Source organism: Aricia agestis, chromosome 17, assembly GCF_905147365.1.
Source record: "Aricia agestis chromosome 17, ilAriAges1.1, whole genome shotgun sequence".
NCBI classification, from domain to species: domain Eukaryota; kingdom Metazoa; phylum Arthropoda; class Insecta; order Lepidoptera; family Lycaenidae; genus Aricia; species Aricia agestis.
The window spans coordinates 12,768,338-12,788,905 of NC_056422.1; the positions used below are offsets into that span (position 1 = coordinate 12,768,338).

Sequence of the window (20,568 nt, forward strand, 5' to 3'; positions counted from 1 at the left end):
AATATTATATTACTAATAGATGTGTAAATATTGGTAGATAAAGTAGTTTTTCATCATAGGTAAGTGAGATTTTTAGAAATAACTCGTATTGCTTAGTATATTTTGTTTGGATCAATGTGGTTTAAATGAATTTAAACTTTTTCTCATTTATTTAAAAGTAAAATCGAGATTTCGAGCAGTGAAATTGCGATGCAAATGATTAATTATAACTGAATTCGAGTAATTTTCGTTATAAAATGTATTTAGTATCTAGAAATATTTAAGGTTAGTGTATCCACTTAAGCACAAGTGTCAGGAAACACATTCATACTTTTAATAAAGGGTTAAGTCAATGTTGCTTTTCATTCCTCATCAACATAACATTTAGTACTTACTATAATATAAGGAAATAAAACAACTTTTCCGAATCAACATAAATATGTTATATTTCAAAATAATAGGGTCATAAGAATGTAAAACAAAATTTACACGCTAGAAAATTTTCAAAATGATAATTTAATAGGGTTATATATTCTCCATCACCGAGATAAAATATGTAGGTTAAAAATTTAAAATATGGTAGGAATTAGGATTAAATCTAAAACATAAAATAAATGCGGGAAGATGTCGTTCCCGTCGGCTATGTTGTCCGCCATTTCGTGATCGTCGCCATTTTGTGATCGCCGCCATTTTGTCGTCGCCATTACAGGCACATGCGGCAGATGTCGTCGTTGATCTCGAGCACTTGGTCTATGAATGGCTGGGAGGACATTACTTTGGACAACTTAAATATGATGTTCAGTAGTTCCCCCTCCTTGTAGTTCATCTGCGAGTTGCATATTTCAACTTCTTCCAGCAGTGAGGGCGGGATCTGAAATAATATAATAATAGTTAAAAAATAAACTAAAAAAAACGCGTTTTTAAAAAATTATTGCATCATACGTAAGTTTGCAAAGTTTCGAATGAATTAGCTATTAGACTAATGGAGATAGGTAAAAATTGTGCTCAAAGATTCCGTTACATACATACAGCCTAAGCTAATAAATGCGTGCTTAAAGGATTAGAAGGATAAAAATTGCGAAATTAAAGACCCAGTATGTCGTCTCTTCCTTTTCTTGAAAGTCGGTTAATAAAAGAGTTCATATTTTGTTAGGTATTAAAGTGTGGCCTGTGGGTCGTTTTATTATCTTCATAGTAATAGCTAAGTATCGTAGAGTTATGACATAACATAATGGCAAACATATACTTTATACGGTAACATGCCATTATGCATAATAGCTGCAAAACAATGGAAGACAAATTGCAGAACTGTCAAATTACACGTCTCCAAACGAAATTGGTAGTCATTAGAAAGTTGACTCTAATATTTAACAAAGGAATTGTCTGTCCTACTTAATATTTAATGATCATTTAGCTATGCAAATTAGGTACACCATGATACAATATTTTGTTTGTTTAACGCATTATATCGTGAATAATGCATTTTCTACGCTTTTTATCTGATTTTACAGTCTATACTGCCACATGCAATATGGCCTGATGGCCTTGACAAAGAGCCCCCCTTAAATATAAATTTTATTTTGTTTTTAGTATTAGTTGTTATAGCGGCAACAGATATACATAATCTGTGAAAATTTCAACTCTTTAGCTATTATCGTTCTTGAGTTACAGCCTGGAGACAGACAGACAGACGGACAGACATCGAAGTCTTAGTAATAGGGTCCCGTTTTTACCCTTTGGGTATGGAACCCTAAAAAATGGTTGTCTGTAAAGTCCGTTTACGGACGGTTGTTTGACATGACAATTACGAACTGAGCCGATTGCTCGAGCCGATCATGCCTCTCTCTCGTTCGTGCCGCGCTCTTGCTAGCGGAACGCGACAATGAGCGTAACGGGACAATGACGTCATCTTTTTGGTGCATGCAGCCCAAAAAATGGCCTGTTTGAGTCAAGTTCCTTACGTTCTTAGGATCGTGGAAGGCGCTGAACTTGTACTTGGTCTTGGGCTTCTCGCCGCCGGCGTCATAGAACAGCGTGAAGCTGGCGTCCTTGCGGCTCGTCACGGGGAAGTATAGCCCGGCCACCAGGTGGCCCTTCTGGTCCCGTGATAGAAGACTCCTGGAAATGGCAGAGAATGCTTAGAGATTGCAGGGATTTAGCTGCCGATTGTCAGGCAGTTGTTTCTTTTGTGGGACACCTTTCCTTGGTCATTTTCAGGTTAGGTGTTCCCGAAAGCTCAACGAAAAATAATTGCAAACCCTGCTGACGCAGAAGATATTATGATCCTTGTCAGGGCCCCTAAAAGGGCTACTGGCGCCTGTGTGCAAAAAAAGGATTTTGGCGCCCCTTTAGGCAAATTTTTTGGGTCCTTGGTTTTGGCGCCCCTAAAGATGGCGATTTGGCGCCCCTAGAGGATGGCGCCCGTGTGCATTACACACATTGGACATATGGTAGCGGAGGCATTGATCCTTGTATGTTTGTTGCCAAGTTTGGCTTGGTCATAGTTTTACGATGATACTGGGAGGTTTTAATGAGCGAATTTTCCACGAATTAACTTTCAGGAGTCCATTTATTATCTTCTACAAGGCCTAATTAACCATCTCTCAACGACATTCTGCAAGAAGCGATAGTTCTGATTTTGGATCTGGAAGAACCATCGTTACAACATGAAGTTGCACAACCAACCTGAAGTTGTAAACGAGATTGCGGCGTTCCGTGACGTTGACGGCGTCTATGTACGGTCGGGCGACGTAGACCAGCGACGTCTGGGTCTTGACGACGGCGCCCCGGGTCTCCCTCTCGTGCCACTCCACGTAGCCGGGGTTCAGCGGGCTGAAGCTGTAGCTGTACTCCTTGCGGCAGTGCGGCTCGTCGGATTGGGTGAACCAGCCTGAAATTTTGGTCAGTTAGTAATGGTTGGGAGGTTGGAGGGGTAGGGGTAGTTGTAAGATTATGGTGAAATTTATCTTCTAACCTAATCACTAAGCAGGTTGACTAAAGTTGAAGGAACAAGGATATTTAGCGACGAGTAATCGTAAAATTGCTACTTGTGTTGTAGTTGATGTGTGTATACTAACCGGTGTGCGGGTACTGTCTGTCGGCCATGACGGTGATGACGCGCGGCACGTGGTAGCCGGGGTCGGCGAGCAGCACGCCGGCGCGGCCGTCCACCACCACGCGCACCGCCACCATCACGTGCTCCTTCTCCGCGTTGTCCACCGCCTCGGGGCTCTCGCCCTGCGTCACGTAGTCCCCCACGGCCGCCACCGCCTCCTCGCACGACGCCAGCCCCGTGGCCGACGCGAAGCCCGGGAACTGGCGCTCCAGCTCCCGCCACGTGCGCACCAGCTCGATGGCCAGCCCCACGCACGTGCTCCGCCCGCTGCGGACCGGCGGCGCGTACTCCCTGAACCACGGCGCCAGCGCCTCCCCGCGCCGCTCCCACTCGTCGTGCAGCGCGACGAAGTTGGCGACGGAGTCGTAGTTGTGCGCGCCGAGCAGCGCCCGCAGCGCGGCCTCGGCGGCGGCGGCGAGGTCGCAGTGCGCGGCGGCGGTCAGGCGCAGCGGCGCGCGTGGCGGCGCCCATCGCGGGCGCGGCAACGGGGTCGGGTCCGGCGGCTCGCGGTCGCCCAGCACCGAAACGAGTCAACTCGGCCACTCGGCGCCCCAGCGGCCGACCGCGGGGGCGGCCGCGTCCGTCGCCGGCCCGTCGTCATCGCGCGCCCGCTCGTCGCGCTCACAGCGAGCGAGCGACGAACTACACTCCAACAACACTACTGTTGGTTTTTCACGCTCTGAAATAAGACATAGGTATTATGATCTAAGCGATGCTGCCTCCGTGTTACTTTCCAAGATAATTGTTTTGTAATATTGGTTTATCTTACTAATTAGTAATTACTCAATTATTGCTTTTTTTTTTAATGAAATAAGGGGGCAAACGAGCTAACGGGTCACCTGATGGAAAGCAACTTTCGTCGCCCATGGACACTCGCAGCATCAGAAGAGCTGCAAGTGCGTTGCCGGCCTTTTAAGAGGGAACAGGGTAATAGGGGAAGGTAAGGATGGGAAGGTAAGGGAATAGGGGAGGGTAGGGAAGGGAATAGGGTAGGGGATTGGGCCTCCGGTAAACTCACTCACTCGGCGAAACACAGCGCAAGCGCTGTTTCACGCCGGTTTTCTGTGAGAACGTGGTATTTCTCCTGTCGGGCCGGCCCATTCGTGCCGAAGCATGGCTCTCCCACATAATGCTACATAAAAATATGCGTTATAACTAATTTATAACGCAACTTATTTATCATTTTTTGTTGCTGTAACGCTGTTTCTCAACTGGACTTGTTCGTGCATTGTACTTTTATAATATGTCACGTACCTATTCCTATTTCTCTATTTCAGAGCTAGCAGGCCCTGATTAAATGGGCGTTTTTGATGCGAGGTTTATTTTCAATTTTGACGATTCGAAGCTACTTTACAGTACAATATCTCACACCTGAACAATTCTAATACTTAGTAGATTAGGTAGGTAAATTGCTTTAATATCAAAGTTCAAAAGAAAATAAATTCGCGATGAAAACTGTCGTAAGTAGTAACAGGTCGTAACAGTCAACTTTTAGACGTTATCGGGATAATCTGACACTTTTATCTCTGCGGCCTTGTTCAGATTTCAAGTGAGAATTATCTGCATAATCTAAAGATATTATGACTGAATTACGTAGTTACTTATCGTTATAAATAAGATTAAACATCATTTAATTTCATAGCCTTTTTGATCCCTAATTTAATAAAAAATGCATAATGCCTGTCGTACTTTATTTTCGAAATCCAATACCATAAAAATATGATTAAGTACTAAACTCATATATAAGTAAACAGTTTTGGCCAAACATTTTTGTGTCTGGTAAAATATGACGTCACGACTCGCGAGTAAAAACTAAAAATAAAACCACAGTTATATCAAAGGAAACAATGGGTATTGTTGTGTACAGCTGACGGCATAATCACCAGATGGTCTGACGTACCTACAAAGTCCTATTTACCAAAGTCGTAAACCTATCAGACAGAGAGCGGTCATGCGTTCAAGCGTTCTGCGTTCGCGTTCTACGTTCGAGCGACACAGGAGCAATTCTGACGCGGTCAGAACGCCTCCTCTGTGAGTATATCTATGTAACACAAAGGACGCAAAACTTACCGCTTAAACGCTTGACCGCGTGACCGCTCTCTGACTTGAACGTTCGCATCATAACTACGTAGCCTCAAATCGGTAGAGTCATTTTTATGGGCTCCAAGTCTGTTTGCTATACTATCTGTTCCCTAATCTGTAAGCCAGCGAAAATCCGACGATCGATAGGCAGGGTCGCCTTTTTATCTTTTTATGTACCCATTCGATGGGATCATCTTCCATGGTAGTCTTTGTCCTAAGTCGTATCAAAATTCGAATGTTAGTTGATCCAACGCGTGAATAGTGATCTAAGTTCTAAAGAACTAGTAAAGAGACTAGGGAGTAGAAGACTAGGGTTATTTCTTCAGATTTCAATAAATTCTTTAAAAACATTTAATAGAGATGTTAGATAGGCCTCACAGCGTTAAGGAGTGCTTAAATACGAATCATAAAAAACAATAGGAACACAATATACTAGTCTAAACGAACAAACATACGACCTTGGAATAACTACCAATAGTGCAAATTATAACGCCCTTTGCCCTACGTCATACTTGAACTGTCTGATTCACGTTCCAGTAATGCTAATATAACTTCGCGGAAAAACTAATAATAGAGAATGAAACTAACGTTCACGCAACATCACTATTCACTACATAGTTTAGTTCACCGCTATTTTAGAACTGCAGGTTCAAGATCGAATATTTGAGTTTTACTAATATTGACGGTTTAACTGATCTTTGTGGTTTTTTAGGCCTAATAATAAGGGCCTGCCTCACTGCGAACTTTAACCGCGCGGACTTTTTGCGCAAATCTGTAACATAGAATCTTTTAGGGAGTATTCGCATTACCGATAAAAAATATATGAATAAATTCGCGAGAATAAGGGCCTGATTCACAACTTTCTGATAAAGTGCCGAATAGGCTATTCATAACCTTTTTGACAGATTTTCCATACTTGATCTGTCAAGTTAATTGCTGGATAGCTTATTCGTTACTTATCAGGAAGTCGTGAAACATGACCTAAATATCGCACGGTAAGCGGTTAAAATTGCAATACGGACATTCCGGTCCAAGACATTAAACTCTACTTCTTGGGTAGACCCAAATTTTTCCTTGCTCCACAAGATTTTAATAAGGAAAAGTTTATATTTAGGGGTTTTCTGTATTTAATTGTCTGTTTCTTTGCTCATAAAGAAAACCTTTAGAAACCGTACATATCGCTTCAATTTCTTTTACCTTGGCCTAACTCTACATATCTAAATTTAATTGAAAATCGGTATAACAAGTATTTTATTGCTTTTCGTAGCACATAAACATACAATCAAATTCCATTTATACTCAAATATACATTTAAAATATCTAAACAATGAGCTATCTACTTATTTAACGAAATAACCTCACAGTTAGTACCGGGCGTCCTTTAGTCTGTGTTCTAGGTATGTAGGTTACTGTGCCAACAACTAGCACGTGAGCCGACAATTACCGCGCCAGTTCAAGTGGTTACATTCAGGCCATTTGGGCTAAGCCCTTAAATTACTTCCTAGTGCCTAATGTAGCCTAGTATTTACGGCGTGGCCTGAAGCGTCTAAATTCTAAAAGGTATTATTGTGGATAATTTTTATTTCAGCCTGGCTTAAGTGCCAATTTTGCTATTGTAATAATTTTTCCTTGATTTCTGTTTTTAGTAGGGCGAGCTTTTTGATTGTTAAATCAACTTGTAAAGGTCATTATGACGTCATAATATTATGTAGAGTGCATAGTTCACACCCTTACAATATTCCCAGCAAACTAAATGATCGTCGAAATGGCTTTTAAAGGATAGTTAGATCTAGTATAATTATTCTGCATAGTAATACTAAACACTTTTTTGTTTGTTCCTGCAAAGTTCAATCAAAGAGAGTTAATTAATTTAATTCCAATAATAATTTCTCTCTCAATTCTCAGTCAAAGTCGAGGGCCCGATTCTTATATGTATGTCTCTTAGACATCCAGCCATCGAACTTTCGAGGTACGAGAATCGAGCTTCTTATCGTTTCTTGACCTATTTTGCTGCACAAACGTGACCTAGCATAATTAGAAGGGCTTTAAATATTAAAAGGAGCTATTACATAGTAAGTACAAAAGTTACTGAGACGTTAGAAGTTACGAAATGTCCTACTTTTACTTCTTAGTTCACCATTAGATTTTGCAAAGTTTTACGTAATTTATTTGCATTTATAATTTATTACGTTTAGCATAGCGTCTAGTTTTATAGTAATCTCTTATAAAATTAAAGAAACGTTGAGTTATCGATTTTTCACTTCATTTGCAATATTGGTTGTCCACGATTGCGAACAAAATCCACCAACATGAGCGGTCTGTGTAGACAATTAGACATGTGAATACTTTAGAGCAGCGGGGCTAAAATGGTCACATTTAGCAATTCCTCTCTTCTTCTTCTTCTTCTTTTATTAATGGCAAACAATCGCTTTTTAGCAACATTCTGCCAGTGTCAAGTATGGCAAATTCCTCTCAATCAATTCAGCAAATGAATTGTTAAAACTGTCAAAGTGACAAATGTCAAATTAGTACGTATTACTAGATAACTAGCAGTTTGACCGAGCTTTGCTCGGTATCCAATTAAAATGACATTTTCTAGAAATGATTCCTAGCTAGATCGATTTATCGCCCCCGAAACCCCCTATATACTAAATTTCATGAAAATCTTTGGAGCCGATTCCGAGATTCCAATTATATATAAATATATATACAAGAATTGCTCGTTTAAAGATATAATAATAATAAGATATGAATTGCAAGCAGACTTGCATTTTGCGATTTTAAAAGAATGAATCATAACATGATTCATAATATGATTCTTCAAAGCGACCATTTTAGCCCGCAGGAGTGACCAATTATTAGTTTCGCTCGGGGTCCATTTTAAAAAATGAAATTACCTTCGCGGTCCACACATTTTATATATAAAAAAAATTAAACAAAGGTACTTAGGTCCTTAATTACAGAAATTACAAAGGTATTTTTTTAAACATATCAATGAGAAAAGTGTAAATTTTTGTTGCTTGTTAGGAGTGAAATTGGTGCAAGCTATTGACATTAAATCCTGGAGATGTTTATCAGTAAGTCGAGACCGAAATTTATTTTTAACGAAGTTCATCTTCAAAAATGCTTGGTCCGCCATTTGGTTGCCCCTGCTATAGTGTTTGTAGAGTTTTCTACAGTACCTACGCAAAATCAACTTTGATATTGTAGGCGTTCATTATTGCCTTTATTTTTCCATCTTGAGCCAACTTGCAGAAGCCATATCATATCGAATTAATTGCCAAACATTTATTACGTTTTAAATACGTTGTTTACGGTAGGTATTTGCCACGTGCTTTAGTAACAGCTATTTTTATAGTGGCTGAATGTTAATCTATTCACGACGGCAAATTCTATCTACCCTTAATTACTAAAGCTCTGTAGGTCTACTACGAAAACATTTTGAGACTCTCAAGATCGAATGAGAATGCCGCGTCCTGCGGGGCTAAAATGGTCACATTTAGCAATTCCTCTCAATCATTTCAGCAAATGAATTGTCAAAACTGTCAAACTGATAAATGTCAAATTAGTACGAATTACTACAGTGTGACAAGGTTAAATATGAACGTGGGCGGTGGCGTTGCTCGTAAAGGAGAACTGTCAAAAATTACGTTTTTGTATGATGGCAGCATTAGTTCCTTTTTTCGACACGTTCATTTAAAGACTTGTCGAGTTGTAGACATGAATTGCAAGCAGACTTGCATTTTGCGATTTAAAAAAAAAAACATATTATGGTTCTTAATGTGATTCTTCAAAGCGACCATTTTAGCCCCGCTGCTCTTACAACGTCATTTCACGTTTGTTAGAGCAGGACGCGGCATTCTCGTCCGATTGTTTGAGTCTCAAAACGGTTTCGTGGTACGGCCCCAGGTTTCCTCCAAGAGCGGTGCCATCGTGTTGCGGCCGTGATGCAGCGGTGAATGACGTTATCTATGTGGGCGGTATGGCGCGGTTTCCTAGAGAACGGTGTCAATTATTATCGTTCTATAGGAAACCGCGCCATATTGCTTACATGGACAACGTTCCAGTGACGTCATTCACCGCTGTAGTGCGGCCGCTGCATGACGGCGCCGCTTTTGGAGGAAACCAGAGCTTTAGGCAATCCTTAATAACTAAATAAATTAACCAAATAATCCTTTCTTTTAGGATTAAAATCGACTACTTCCTGTATATTTCTTTCGCTTTAATAACATACTCTGTCTATTGAGAAAACTGCAGCAAAATCCCTTGATTAGTTCGAAAGATGAAAGCGAGAGCGACCATAATATTATTTGAGTTCTATTTTCAAAATTACTAAAATGGCGAAACAGGCCGCAAGGCCCACAACCTTTTCTGTGTAATAAAATATTATAATGCCACTATAAAAATATGGCGGTATAAACTTGGCAGGCGGTTAGCTTAAAACCTGACCTAGTTTTTAGTCCACAGTTAGTGTATGTAGGTGCCAAGATGGGCGAGGCCATTGCCAAAACTACTGGCCAAAGAATTATCGATTTTAATTCAACATCTTGTAGGAATGTGGTAGCCACGCGCAAGTATAATAAATTGTGTCGATTTCTTTTTTCTTCCGAAAAGACTTTTTGGCATAGGGATCACGGTCAAAAGATTTTAAAAGAATAATTGGTAAAAATCCTTGTTAATCTTTTGGTGTTTCAGCAGCCTCTTTTACAATATACAGACAGAATGTTAATTATTAAAGATCAATGAAACTATGTCAAGAGGATAGGTTTAAGCATAGACGGATTATACATGATTATATTTACTCCATGGTTTAAGTAAAGGTACTCGACGTAGCTAACTAATAGGTAACTAATGGTTAGGTACAGCTCCTAAGTTAAATGAATTTCGAAAATTGCATCGTTTTGAGCGGTACTGAAATGGCCTTGCTTGTCAACCTTCAGAATATTTTAACATGTTCTATCTACCTGCAAGGTAATTTACGTTTCCATTCACATTTCACCGTAATATACCACGATAAAATATGACAATGCTCTACGTTGGATAACAAAAAAAAATTTGAGACGATTGGGAATTTAAAGGTCATGTGTTACAACTTGCTGATCCGGCAAACGCTTTTATTGCCATATACTGTATGCTAATTTGATTAAAAAAAAGCCATGGCTCTGTTGCCGGCTGCGTTTAGCATGCTGCAAGCTACAACGTTATTTCGACGATGAAAAATACAAGTTGTCTAATTGTGGCCCACGTTGCAGGCCTTCGTGAACTGTAGACCACGATCACTTGGTGTTAAACACTATGGCGCATGGCTCATTACTGCCTGGCAATCCACTGGCCATCGTCCGCCATCATACACCATTACCTCGTCTACACAATGGCGATAACTTGTAGTGGCTCAGCATGGACCATTGTGAAGACCTTTAGACCTACAGGATAAGCAAATAAAGTCCTTAGACATAATTTTATGTAACAAATCTGGCCAAAAAGTATTTCCTTGAACTATTTTTGCTGACTCTACATCGATCAAGATGTTCTTGTAGGTAAGTAGGGCGAGCAATCCAAGGTTTACTCGCAATCTCCAGACAAGCTACGGTTGGTACAACAAAAGTCGGTTAAAAGAAAACCTTTGTTTTGAGACGAAAGTAACTCGTATTGTTTTTTTTTTCTTTACAAATCCATACTAATATTTTAAACTAGATGTTCCGCGCGGCTACGCCCGCGTAATTTAGGAATTTCACGGATTAAACGAAATAACCGTACATTTTTCCGCAAAAAAATAGCCTATGTCCTTTCACGTGGTATATTCTTCATGCGTGCCAAATAACATAAAAAAATATCCAGTAGTTAAGATAATAAGCAATTTCAAATAATTTTCTCCGTCTTTCCAGATTTTTCTCTATTGCTTCGCTCCTATTAGTCTTAGCGTGATAAAATATAGTCTATAGCCTATAGGAAGGCTTATAAGCCTTCTTCGATAAATGGACTGTCTAACACTGAAAATTTTTTTCAAATCGGACCAGTAGTTCCTGAGATTAGTGCGTTCAAACAAACAAACTCTTCCGCTTTATAATATTACTTAATATAGATGCGAAAGTGTGTCTGTCTGTTACCTGTAACCGCTGAACCGATTTTGCTGAGATTTGGTATGGAGATGCTTTGAGTTTCGGGAAAGGATACATTTTTCGGAAACGTATTTTGATGCGACGAATTTGCAGACGTCATCTATACTCCACTAGGGCTAACTTGTCGCTAGCGGTCATTGACTCATTGTCAAAAACTTGTCATTTTCCATATAAACCCACGATTGACAATATCTGACACTTCATTGTCAATCGCGGTTTATATGGAAAATGACAAGTTTTTGACAGGGAGTCAACGACCGCTAGCGCCAAGTTAACCCGAGTGAAAGAGTCAAATCTAGAAGTGTCTTGACGAACTATAATGGAAAAGGATTTTGAACCTTAATCGAAAGAATTTGATCACTCTGATATACCTAGGCATTTTGCCTTTCAATCAACCCTAAAATGTTTTCCATTATGGGCGAGTAAAGTCATTAACCCTGTGTCGTTACCCGAGCCACCTAAAGGTAAATGTACCTTTGTATGTCTTTAATGTTGTGTCAGTTCATTATTCCTTTTTGCGTTTTACCTTTCTTGCATATTTTATCTCGTCTACAGGTTTCATTGTTCATATCTTATCCTCTTATACGTAAATATTTGTCTTTTGTGTCTAATTTACTTTTTACCGACTTCCAAAAAGGAGGAGGTAACACGTTCGGTGGTGAGCTGATGATGGGATCTATGAGCAATCGAGGGAAACCCTTGAAATTTATCAAAAGACTCATAGCGGTTAAAATGTTGTTTCTAGTAACTTAAACATATGTTACGAATAAGAGAAAGTTCATATGAAGGTGTCTCTTGGTCCAAAGGCACTGAACAGAACTCCTGAACATTTAAAGATAAAAGTTTTTAAATTGCAGCATCGCTTAGATAACTGCAAGCATTTAACACAATTTCGCTTACAGTAACATAATGTGAATAGTTAACATTCGTAGTGCTTATTTACGCATAAAGTCTTATCTTGTAGATAGGTAACTAAAAAGAGTGAAATTATTATTTTTAACAAAAAATTAAAACCGACTTCCAATGTAAAAACAAAAATAATATGAACAAAAAGTATTAAATAACTCTTACTCTATATTAGTTCCTTTTTCAGAATTCGTCTAAATCTCAACTATTTCTGTACATACTACAGCCTTCATTACTTTTAAGTCGGTACCAGTCCCAAAAGCTTCAGATATTCTGACATTGACTGAACTCACGATAAAATTAGCTGGTACCGACTTCAAAGTAATGAAGACTGTAGTATGTACAGAAATAGTTGAGATTTAGACGAATTCTGAAAAAGGCACTAATATAGAGTAAGAGTTATTTATACTTTTTGTTCATATTATTATTGTTTTTCCCTTGGAAGTCGGTTTTAATTTTTTGTTAAAAATAATAATTGTCTTTAGTTTTTTTGTATAATAAGCAACTAAACAGTTATTATAACGGCATTTGTCTGGCGTCTTAGATGCTCGACACCTCGTTCGCGGGGAAATGCATTTATCGCTCGGGGACAGTACATCTTTTCATGGAAATAATCATGTTATACTACTTACCGAGATTTTTAGCATCTCCATACCAAGTTACATCGAAATAAAATCGGTCTAAGCGTGAAGACTGAAGAGATAACAGACATATACATCGCATTTATACTAGTATGGATTGCTTGTACAACTCTTGAGCCTAAGGGCCAAACGAGCGTAATTTGTGAGTTGTGAGTCGCAGAATTTCGGCAGGCAGAAATTCTGTTGCATTCAGTTTCATACAAAAGTCCTGTTTGATTCGCACGAGCGTAAATTTGTGAGTCATAATTTGTATGAAAAGATGTTTACGCGACCGAAATTCTGCGACTCACGACTCACAAAATTACGCTCGTTTGGCTTCACTGTTTATCCACTAGTACGGGCCCTGCGTCGGCCTGTGGCGTAGAGCAATATGAAACCATATACTAGGTCATAAAGTGACATTTTATTTGAATTTCTGTCGGCGACGTCCCGTTGACGGCGGCGGTGGACAAACTGTCTAACTTGTATGCAACCTTGGTCAGTAAAGGGAAAACCGCTGACATTCACACACGTGTCACGTGTAGAGCTTGCACGTGACATGTGACTCCGTGTCATCGGACTTTCCATTTTTAGTGACGTCATGTGTACTATGGCCGTAACGCCTCGGTGGCCCAGTGGTTAAGAGCGTCGCTATTGACTGATATCGTGGGTTCGATTCCCGCGTTGGAAACTTGTTATTTCCAAGTTTGGTTAGGACAACGCAGGCTGATCACCTGATTGTCTGACAAGTAAGATGATCCATGCGTCGGATGGCCATGTAAAGGTCGGTCCTGCGCCTGATCTCTCGCCAGTCGTGGCGGTCGTCCGTCCCACTGGGTTATGATACTAAACGAATAGAGAGTGCTCTTGTGTACTGCGCACACACCTGGGCACTATAAAATTACTCCTGCGTACCTGGCCTGGTTTCAATGAAACCGGCCACCGTCATCGAAACCGAAACGGTGTGGGAGTTATTATATGGCCGTACGTAGGGTTTTTGAGTTATTTCCAATAGCGTTTGTTGATTGGTTAATTGACGATATAACAGACGTTCGCGCCAATCAAAATGCGCAAGAGAATAGAAGAAGAGTTTGAACTTAATCTTTGGTTTGATGTTGACTCTTTCTTTGTTTGTAAATATGAATCAGAAGGCACGATATTTCATACACGGTTAGTAACAGCCCAGACTGCTTCAAAAGTCTAACCTAGATATGTTACGAATGCCAATAATTTTTTCACCTAATAAACCTTGCTCTACAAAGTTACTATCAGTCATTGTTAAAATATTTTGTGAAGTGTGAACTATCTTGTTGTCAGGCAAGTGGTTTGACAGTGACACAGATATGTCATATGATAACAGCTACCGGAGTAAACCACTTCGGCCCAGTCAGCTGTTCCCAATAAACGGGTGCAAATTACAATGTCTGGATAAACTATATGAACTTGATACTGAATTGACATGAGGTCTTCATTCAAATCTATATATAAAAATGGATATTCAATTGTGTTAGTAACGCTAAAACTCGATAACGGCTGAACGGATTGGGCTAATTTTAGTCTTAAAATATTCGTAGAAGTCCAGCTTCGTGTCACTTTAAAACCTTCCGTTTTAAAGTGACACGAAGTTCACCGGGACAGCTAGTATTATGATAAAGATTAAATTGTAACTATGGATTATGGACACTTTAAATGAGGCTCTAATCATAAAATAATTTAAATTAATGATGATACAGGCAAGGTTATTGAATTGTAATAATTGATGGTAATAATATCCAGTATTAAGCAAGAATACTAGCTTCTAACTTCCTAGTTCTTTGTAAAGACACCGAACAAACTAAAATGGCGATGCTCTTGATTTTCTGCGTATCGTTTTTGTTAACAAAATAGGTATATTATTGTTGATGTTGTACTACCCAGGACACCCCTTTAGCAATAAAAATATTTACATTCGTTCTCGAGTTTTAAAGAGGCTAAGAAAATTAAAAAAAGAAAATTATTGATATTATATAAGTACTTATATATGGATAAAAAAATATATATTTTATGACATACAGTAATTAATTTGTAAAACTCATTTACACGAAATTAAAATGTACAACATTAAAAGTTTCATGTTTCAGGGTAAGTCCCGGTGGGGGAAAGGTCTCGGGAGTTACCCGTGACATTATGTTTTATTGTGGGTGTACACCCATGTGGGTGTTAAGGGTTGCCAACTATACTGTTTCATACTGTTATTCACTAAATTATACTGTTTACTTTTAAATGAGTATAAAGTATTAAGTATACCAAATAATATTTTCATCATCATAATTATTAATGTGAACCCTTTGGAAGTATTAAACTTAAACGACGACGAAGTTTTGCGAGAAGTTCTAAAAGTGTACTTAAAAGAATAAATAAGTATATAAATGAGTTTTAATTTTTTTTTATAATGTACTTCATTTCTCGTGAAAAAAGTTGGCAACCCTATGTGGGTGTTACAACCGTGGGTGTTACCCACGTGGATGTCAGTCAAATATTTGTCGATTACTCCACAATCCGCATTCCAATAAGCGCTGAACTTTTGCGAATCGATTTATTTCGAGTGAAATACTTGTTATAGGAAATTCTTGTTCATTTTGATGTACACTTACTTGTACAGTCATGTCATTTTAAATCAAAAGCGTGATTAGTGATTACTGATTATTTTTATTAAAAACTAGCTGTCCCGGTGAACTTCGTGTCACTTAAAAACCTTCCCTGGACTTCTACGAATATTTTAAGACTAAAATTAGCCCAATCCGTTCAGCCGTTCTCGAGTTTTGCGCTTAGCATTCAGCGACTCAATTTTATATTATAGATATTAGAAAAACTGATAGATTTTAGGAATAAACTGTCCGTTTTTTTGTCAATATGTTTTGCGTATTCTGATATTGACACTATCAGTAAAACTACATCACGATTGTTAAATGTTTTGTCTCGGACTCACGAGTCACGGTATTCTACATAACATTACGTAGTTAAATACGGTTTAATGTTAAAAAATATTGCGCAACTCCTGTACTGGAGTTTTTTTTTCCACTACTTTAAACTTTGTCTTTGTTACGCATATTTAGTATGAAAAATATAAAATTACGTTTTTCAGATAGTGAAATGGGTAATTATTTAAACACTTTCACTCTCATTGTCTGTAATAATTACGCAAATATTTAGTTTATCATTAAATAATGATCTTTACTGTATCACAAAATATTATCTATTCTCTATCATTAGTTATCTAAATATCAGCTGTACACGCTTAAAACAATGTGAATTAATTTTTCATGTTTTTGATCTTCGACCTTTCATTTACTTTGTTTTGTTTGAGGAACTAAACAAATAATTGCATTGTCTTTTGAAAGTATTCACCCATTTTGTGATAACACTGTGTCATACGCAATTCTAAATTTTTATTTACTTTCGTCTTTTTCCTTTATAAATACATTTCTTTTTCATTTTTCATTGAGTACAAAAATGTTGTTTTAAAATATATTCGAAACATGACGCACGTCATTTGGTATATTTACCAAAATCTTCAAAACATAAAGCAGCCTTACACGTAGATACCGAAATTCCAGAGAATTTAGTAGAGGAATTCCCAAACAATCGATTCTAATTTAGATAAACACAAAATACAATGCACGACACTCATTTCGCGGAAAGCGCTGTTTATATCGAAGGTACACGACGGATTCGAAAAACAGCGTCACAGTAGCAACTTAAACTAGTTTTGTTTACATAAATGCAACAAAACTCACCCATACAACGGCTAGAAGCCAAATAAAAAAGAAAAACAGACGCTGCTTTCGGGCGCGCTCTATCCACACTGTGCTCTCTCCGCGACTTCAGGCGAACTGAGCGCTCGATGTTATTTTGCCAGCGTTATTATACTAACGATTATAGTGATGTGCCGAATAATCGATTATAATCGCTTAGAAATTGCCCATATAAGGAATTCATTTTGTGCTACGCAAATTGTAGAGCAACAACTCTAGGTAATTTTAATATTTTCATTTCAATTTTCAATTAATCCAAAATTGTCAAGTCAAGAAAGTGCTGAATATGGGATTATTTGTGATTTTCTCCCTTATTCGTTTTGTATCTCGAAACGTTTAATAAAAATATAGAGTTCGGGACTAAGTATATTTTTGTCATTTTGGCGAAGCTAGAATCTTAATTAACACAAGGTTCTTATTTCATAATTCAAGGTTGGCAATTACGTACCATAGTTTTTCATACTAAATTACGCGTACCTATAGAAAGCATTTGATATTAATATGCGTGTCCAATAAGAGAAAAAAGCTAAAAATCTTTATCGAATCTTTCATAACTTTTAAATCGCGTACTAAATTTGTTTTTTAAAATAATTTTAACGAAATCAAATTGTTATTTTCTAACAAAATTTGTGTGTACCGCAGGGTAGTATCCTAAGTCCTCTGTTTTACTAAACGTATCCTTGTAATCTAAAGTCAAATGCATATTTTACTACATTTCTTATTTCATTCTCGGTCTTAGCATTTTTATAATCAATTCCACGTTGTAGAATCGATACTTGAATCGAATAAGTTTGCCGTATCTAAACCGCGCATGGCGTTTGGGGTCGTTCCCCTCACAGCTGACTCCTCTGTCGCCATACGAGCATACGGAAGCTGTGAATGACTCTAGTAAACAATCAGGCGAAATACTAGCACGTTTACATACAACGTGATCCTATCGGTGACGATAACGAACACGAGTTTCGACATTTTACGATCGACACTTGATATTTTCATGTATTTATTTTGACGATTGTTTAATGTTTTCTGTATTTTTTTTTTTGCGTTTGTGTAATCGATACGTCTAGACTCGAAAGCGATGAAAAATGTTAAATTCTAAGAATGTTGTTCATTGTTTGCACTTTGTTAATGGCTTCTGGCTAGCTAGTGAGCGTCAGGGTTTTTTAATTAGGAAATGATCAATTATCTATTTATTAATTAGCTTTAAGACCTACAATCTCATTAGTAAATTACATAGTTATATCCCATAATATATGATATACTTACACATTACACACTTCTATATAAAATTGAACTACATATTTTATTTACCCAAAACTTATTAAAATTTTTGTTCTTAAGTTGTTATAATTTTGCAATTCTCATTTTAATGTCACTTGCAGGCTGCTCATTTCACATAAGGATAAAATATTATGAAATATCACAACTAAAAAATAAATAAACTAAAAAATACAAAAAGGAAAAACTGGCTTAAGTAAAAAGTTGTATTCGCTTCTTGATGTTTCAGATGACTTGATGTAGCGTTTCATCATTTTCGTCCCTTCTTGTAATTAAAAATTTAAGGAACTCGTTAAACTAATTATTCTAGTTACTAAAATCCTAGATCGATTTGAATGATATCGATTTAATTGTAGAGCTATAATTAAAATAAAACAAATCTTTGATCTGACCTCAATGCAAGGTTAACAAGTGAAATGAAAAACCTTTACTGTCGGCACGGTTTAGTGCAAATGTTTGAATTAATGCTAATACATACATATACATAGTACCTACGGATCTCTAAAAAATTTAAGTGGTCTCGCTTTTGTCTAAAGAATTTTTCTTAACGTTAAATGAAAGATGATAGAATCCTAAAAATCTGAATTGCAGACTCTATGATGAATATTAAACCGCAAAAATATGTTTTCCATACTAATACAAATGTGAAACTGTCTCTGTCTTTCTGTCTGTCTGTCTGTTGCGTTTTCACACTCAAATGCTAAACAAACTTTGCTGAAATTTGGTATGGATTTACTTTGAGTCCCAAAGACAAATGATATCCCGGAAAAATGTTCCTGCGCTTATGTAAAATTATTTTCCTGTCACCTGTGAAACTCATTTTTCACCTTTGATTATCTAATGCCAAGTGCCTTTAGAGAATCCTATTTATCCAATTTTTGGGCGTACCTGATTAGATATCTATAATGTAACTTCAAAGACGTATTGTATGACCTAGTAGCAAAATAAACAACGGTCATACGAGTCAATCATGACTCGTGTTTGACATTGCACAGTTTGGACTCCTTATCAGCACGTGGCACTATAAGGCTTAAAGTTCACCGTCTTGTGGGATAAGCTAAGAGAGATTTATCCCAGGCAACTCGGCACTCTGGGTTAAAATTAATCTTGGATTAAATATTTTTTATAAAGCTAAATATTTTGACAGCGATAAACGATTAGCACTAGTCCGAACTGGATTATGTTTTGTCATGTCTTTTTCACATTATTTATTTTTAAAAAGATTGGACTTTAACGAAAGTTAGGTACTATTTTGTAGCTTTGCAACTTGATACCACCTAAAGTAACTTCAACCAAAACTCCATAGTCGGCCGTTCCACTCGTTCCTAGCCTAGGGCACGTACAGAAGAACTTTCAACTTTTATAAAATGACGAAAGACTGTCGCTGGCTCTTCGGCCAGGGACTTTACAATTTGATTTTTATTATTATCTAATCTTAAACGCTTTTCAAATATCAATGCAACACCAAAAAATTGTACTGCAAATCGTTGCAATAAAATTATTCAGGTCTAGTAAAAACTTGTGCAAACTTCTTACAAAAGATGATAATAATCTCGCTTCAAGTAGAGGATAAGGCATAAGGACAATCACTGTTAAAAAATCGTTTAATCAGGGAATCCCCGGATTGCTATTTCTTCATTATATTAAATGATATTGTAAGTTTACTTAGTATGTAAGTCATAATGTAGACTCTATCTTCTCACGTACGTTTGAAGACTATAAAATAGGACATTGGGAAATACCAGTAAACATTTGCTGAAATCGACTTTATTTTCATCTTCTTAATTAAGTCTAGTACTGCGTCAAAAATAGTGTTTTCATTTTTTGTAGAAGTAATTTCCTATTCCTTTTACATTTTTTTAGGTTGTGGGCACCAAGCATTACAGTTTACATAAAATAAGGCTATTTTCCCCTAGACACTCCTCTAATAGTGTCAAAAGGTTTTGTGGTTGGTGATCGCTGTAGATCCACACTTCATTGAAGATGCTATATGAATAAATAAAAACTCGATTATTAGGCCCTCAGTAAATTTATAGTATACTAGCTGTCCCGGCAAACGTTGTTTTGCCATATAAATAATTTTTGGTATGAAAAATAGATGTTGGCCGATTCTCAGACCTACTCAATATGCTCACAAAATTTCATGAGAATCGGTCAAGCCGTTTCGGAGGAGTATGGCAACGAAAACTGTGACACGAGAATTTTATATATTAGATAGCCTGTACCTAATACCTATACCCGGATTCGTGAATCGTGATTTACCGGAAATAGTATATTTTCTTAATAAACATTGATTTTCTGTGTTATTTTCAACAAAAACGTCATAATATTATATAACTGTACATTACATCGAAACCGCTTTTCTTCAAAATTAAATTATCCGGATTTTCGAATATCCGAATGTCTAACGACAATATTAAAATTAACCCCGTTAATCGAGTTCCTACTTCCTAGTCTATGTCATGACTTATGACTGTCGTAAAAATAGCACATAATTGCACAAAACATAACATCTAACACTATAAAATACAGTTTATAGTTGATATCAAAACATTGAAGTGTTTATAATACCGCATTACCACAATAGACATAACGACCAGTAGTTCGACTGCAAAGAGACGGACAGGTTTCAATATCTGTCAAATTCGTCGGGTTTCACTAGGATTATGAACGGA

The 20,568-nt window shown here is 37.5% G+C and overlaps 1 protein-coding gene across 1 annotated transcript; it reads right to left on the reverse strand.

Moving 5' to 3' along the window:
- Nucleotides 1-661: 661 nt before the first annotated feature.
- Nucleotides 662-3,621, reverse strand: LOC121735687 (the record flags this gene model as incomplete). The annotated part of the gene is made up of 4 exons (XM_042126588.1): nt 662-850; nt 1,941-2,097; nt 2,665-2,869; nt 3,057-3,621. Coding segments are annotated over 4 exons (1,095 nt in total), but the record flags the coding sequence as incomplete, so codon positions are not given.
- Nucleotides 3,622-20,568: the final 16,947 nt, after the last annotated feature.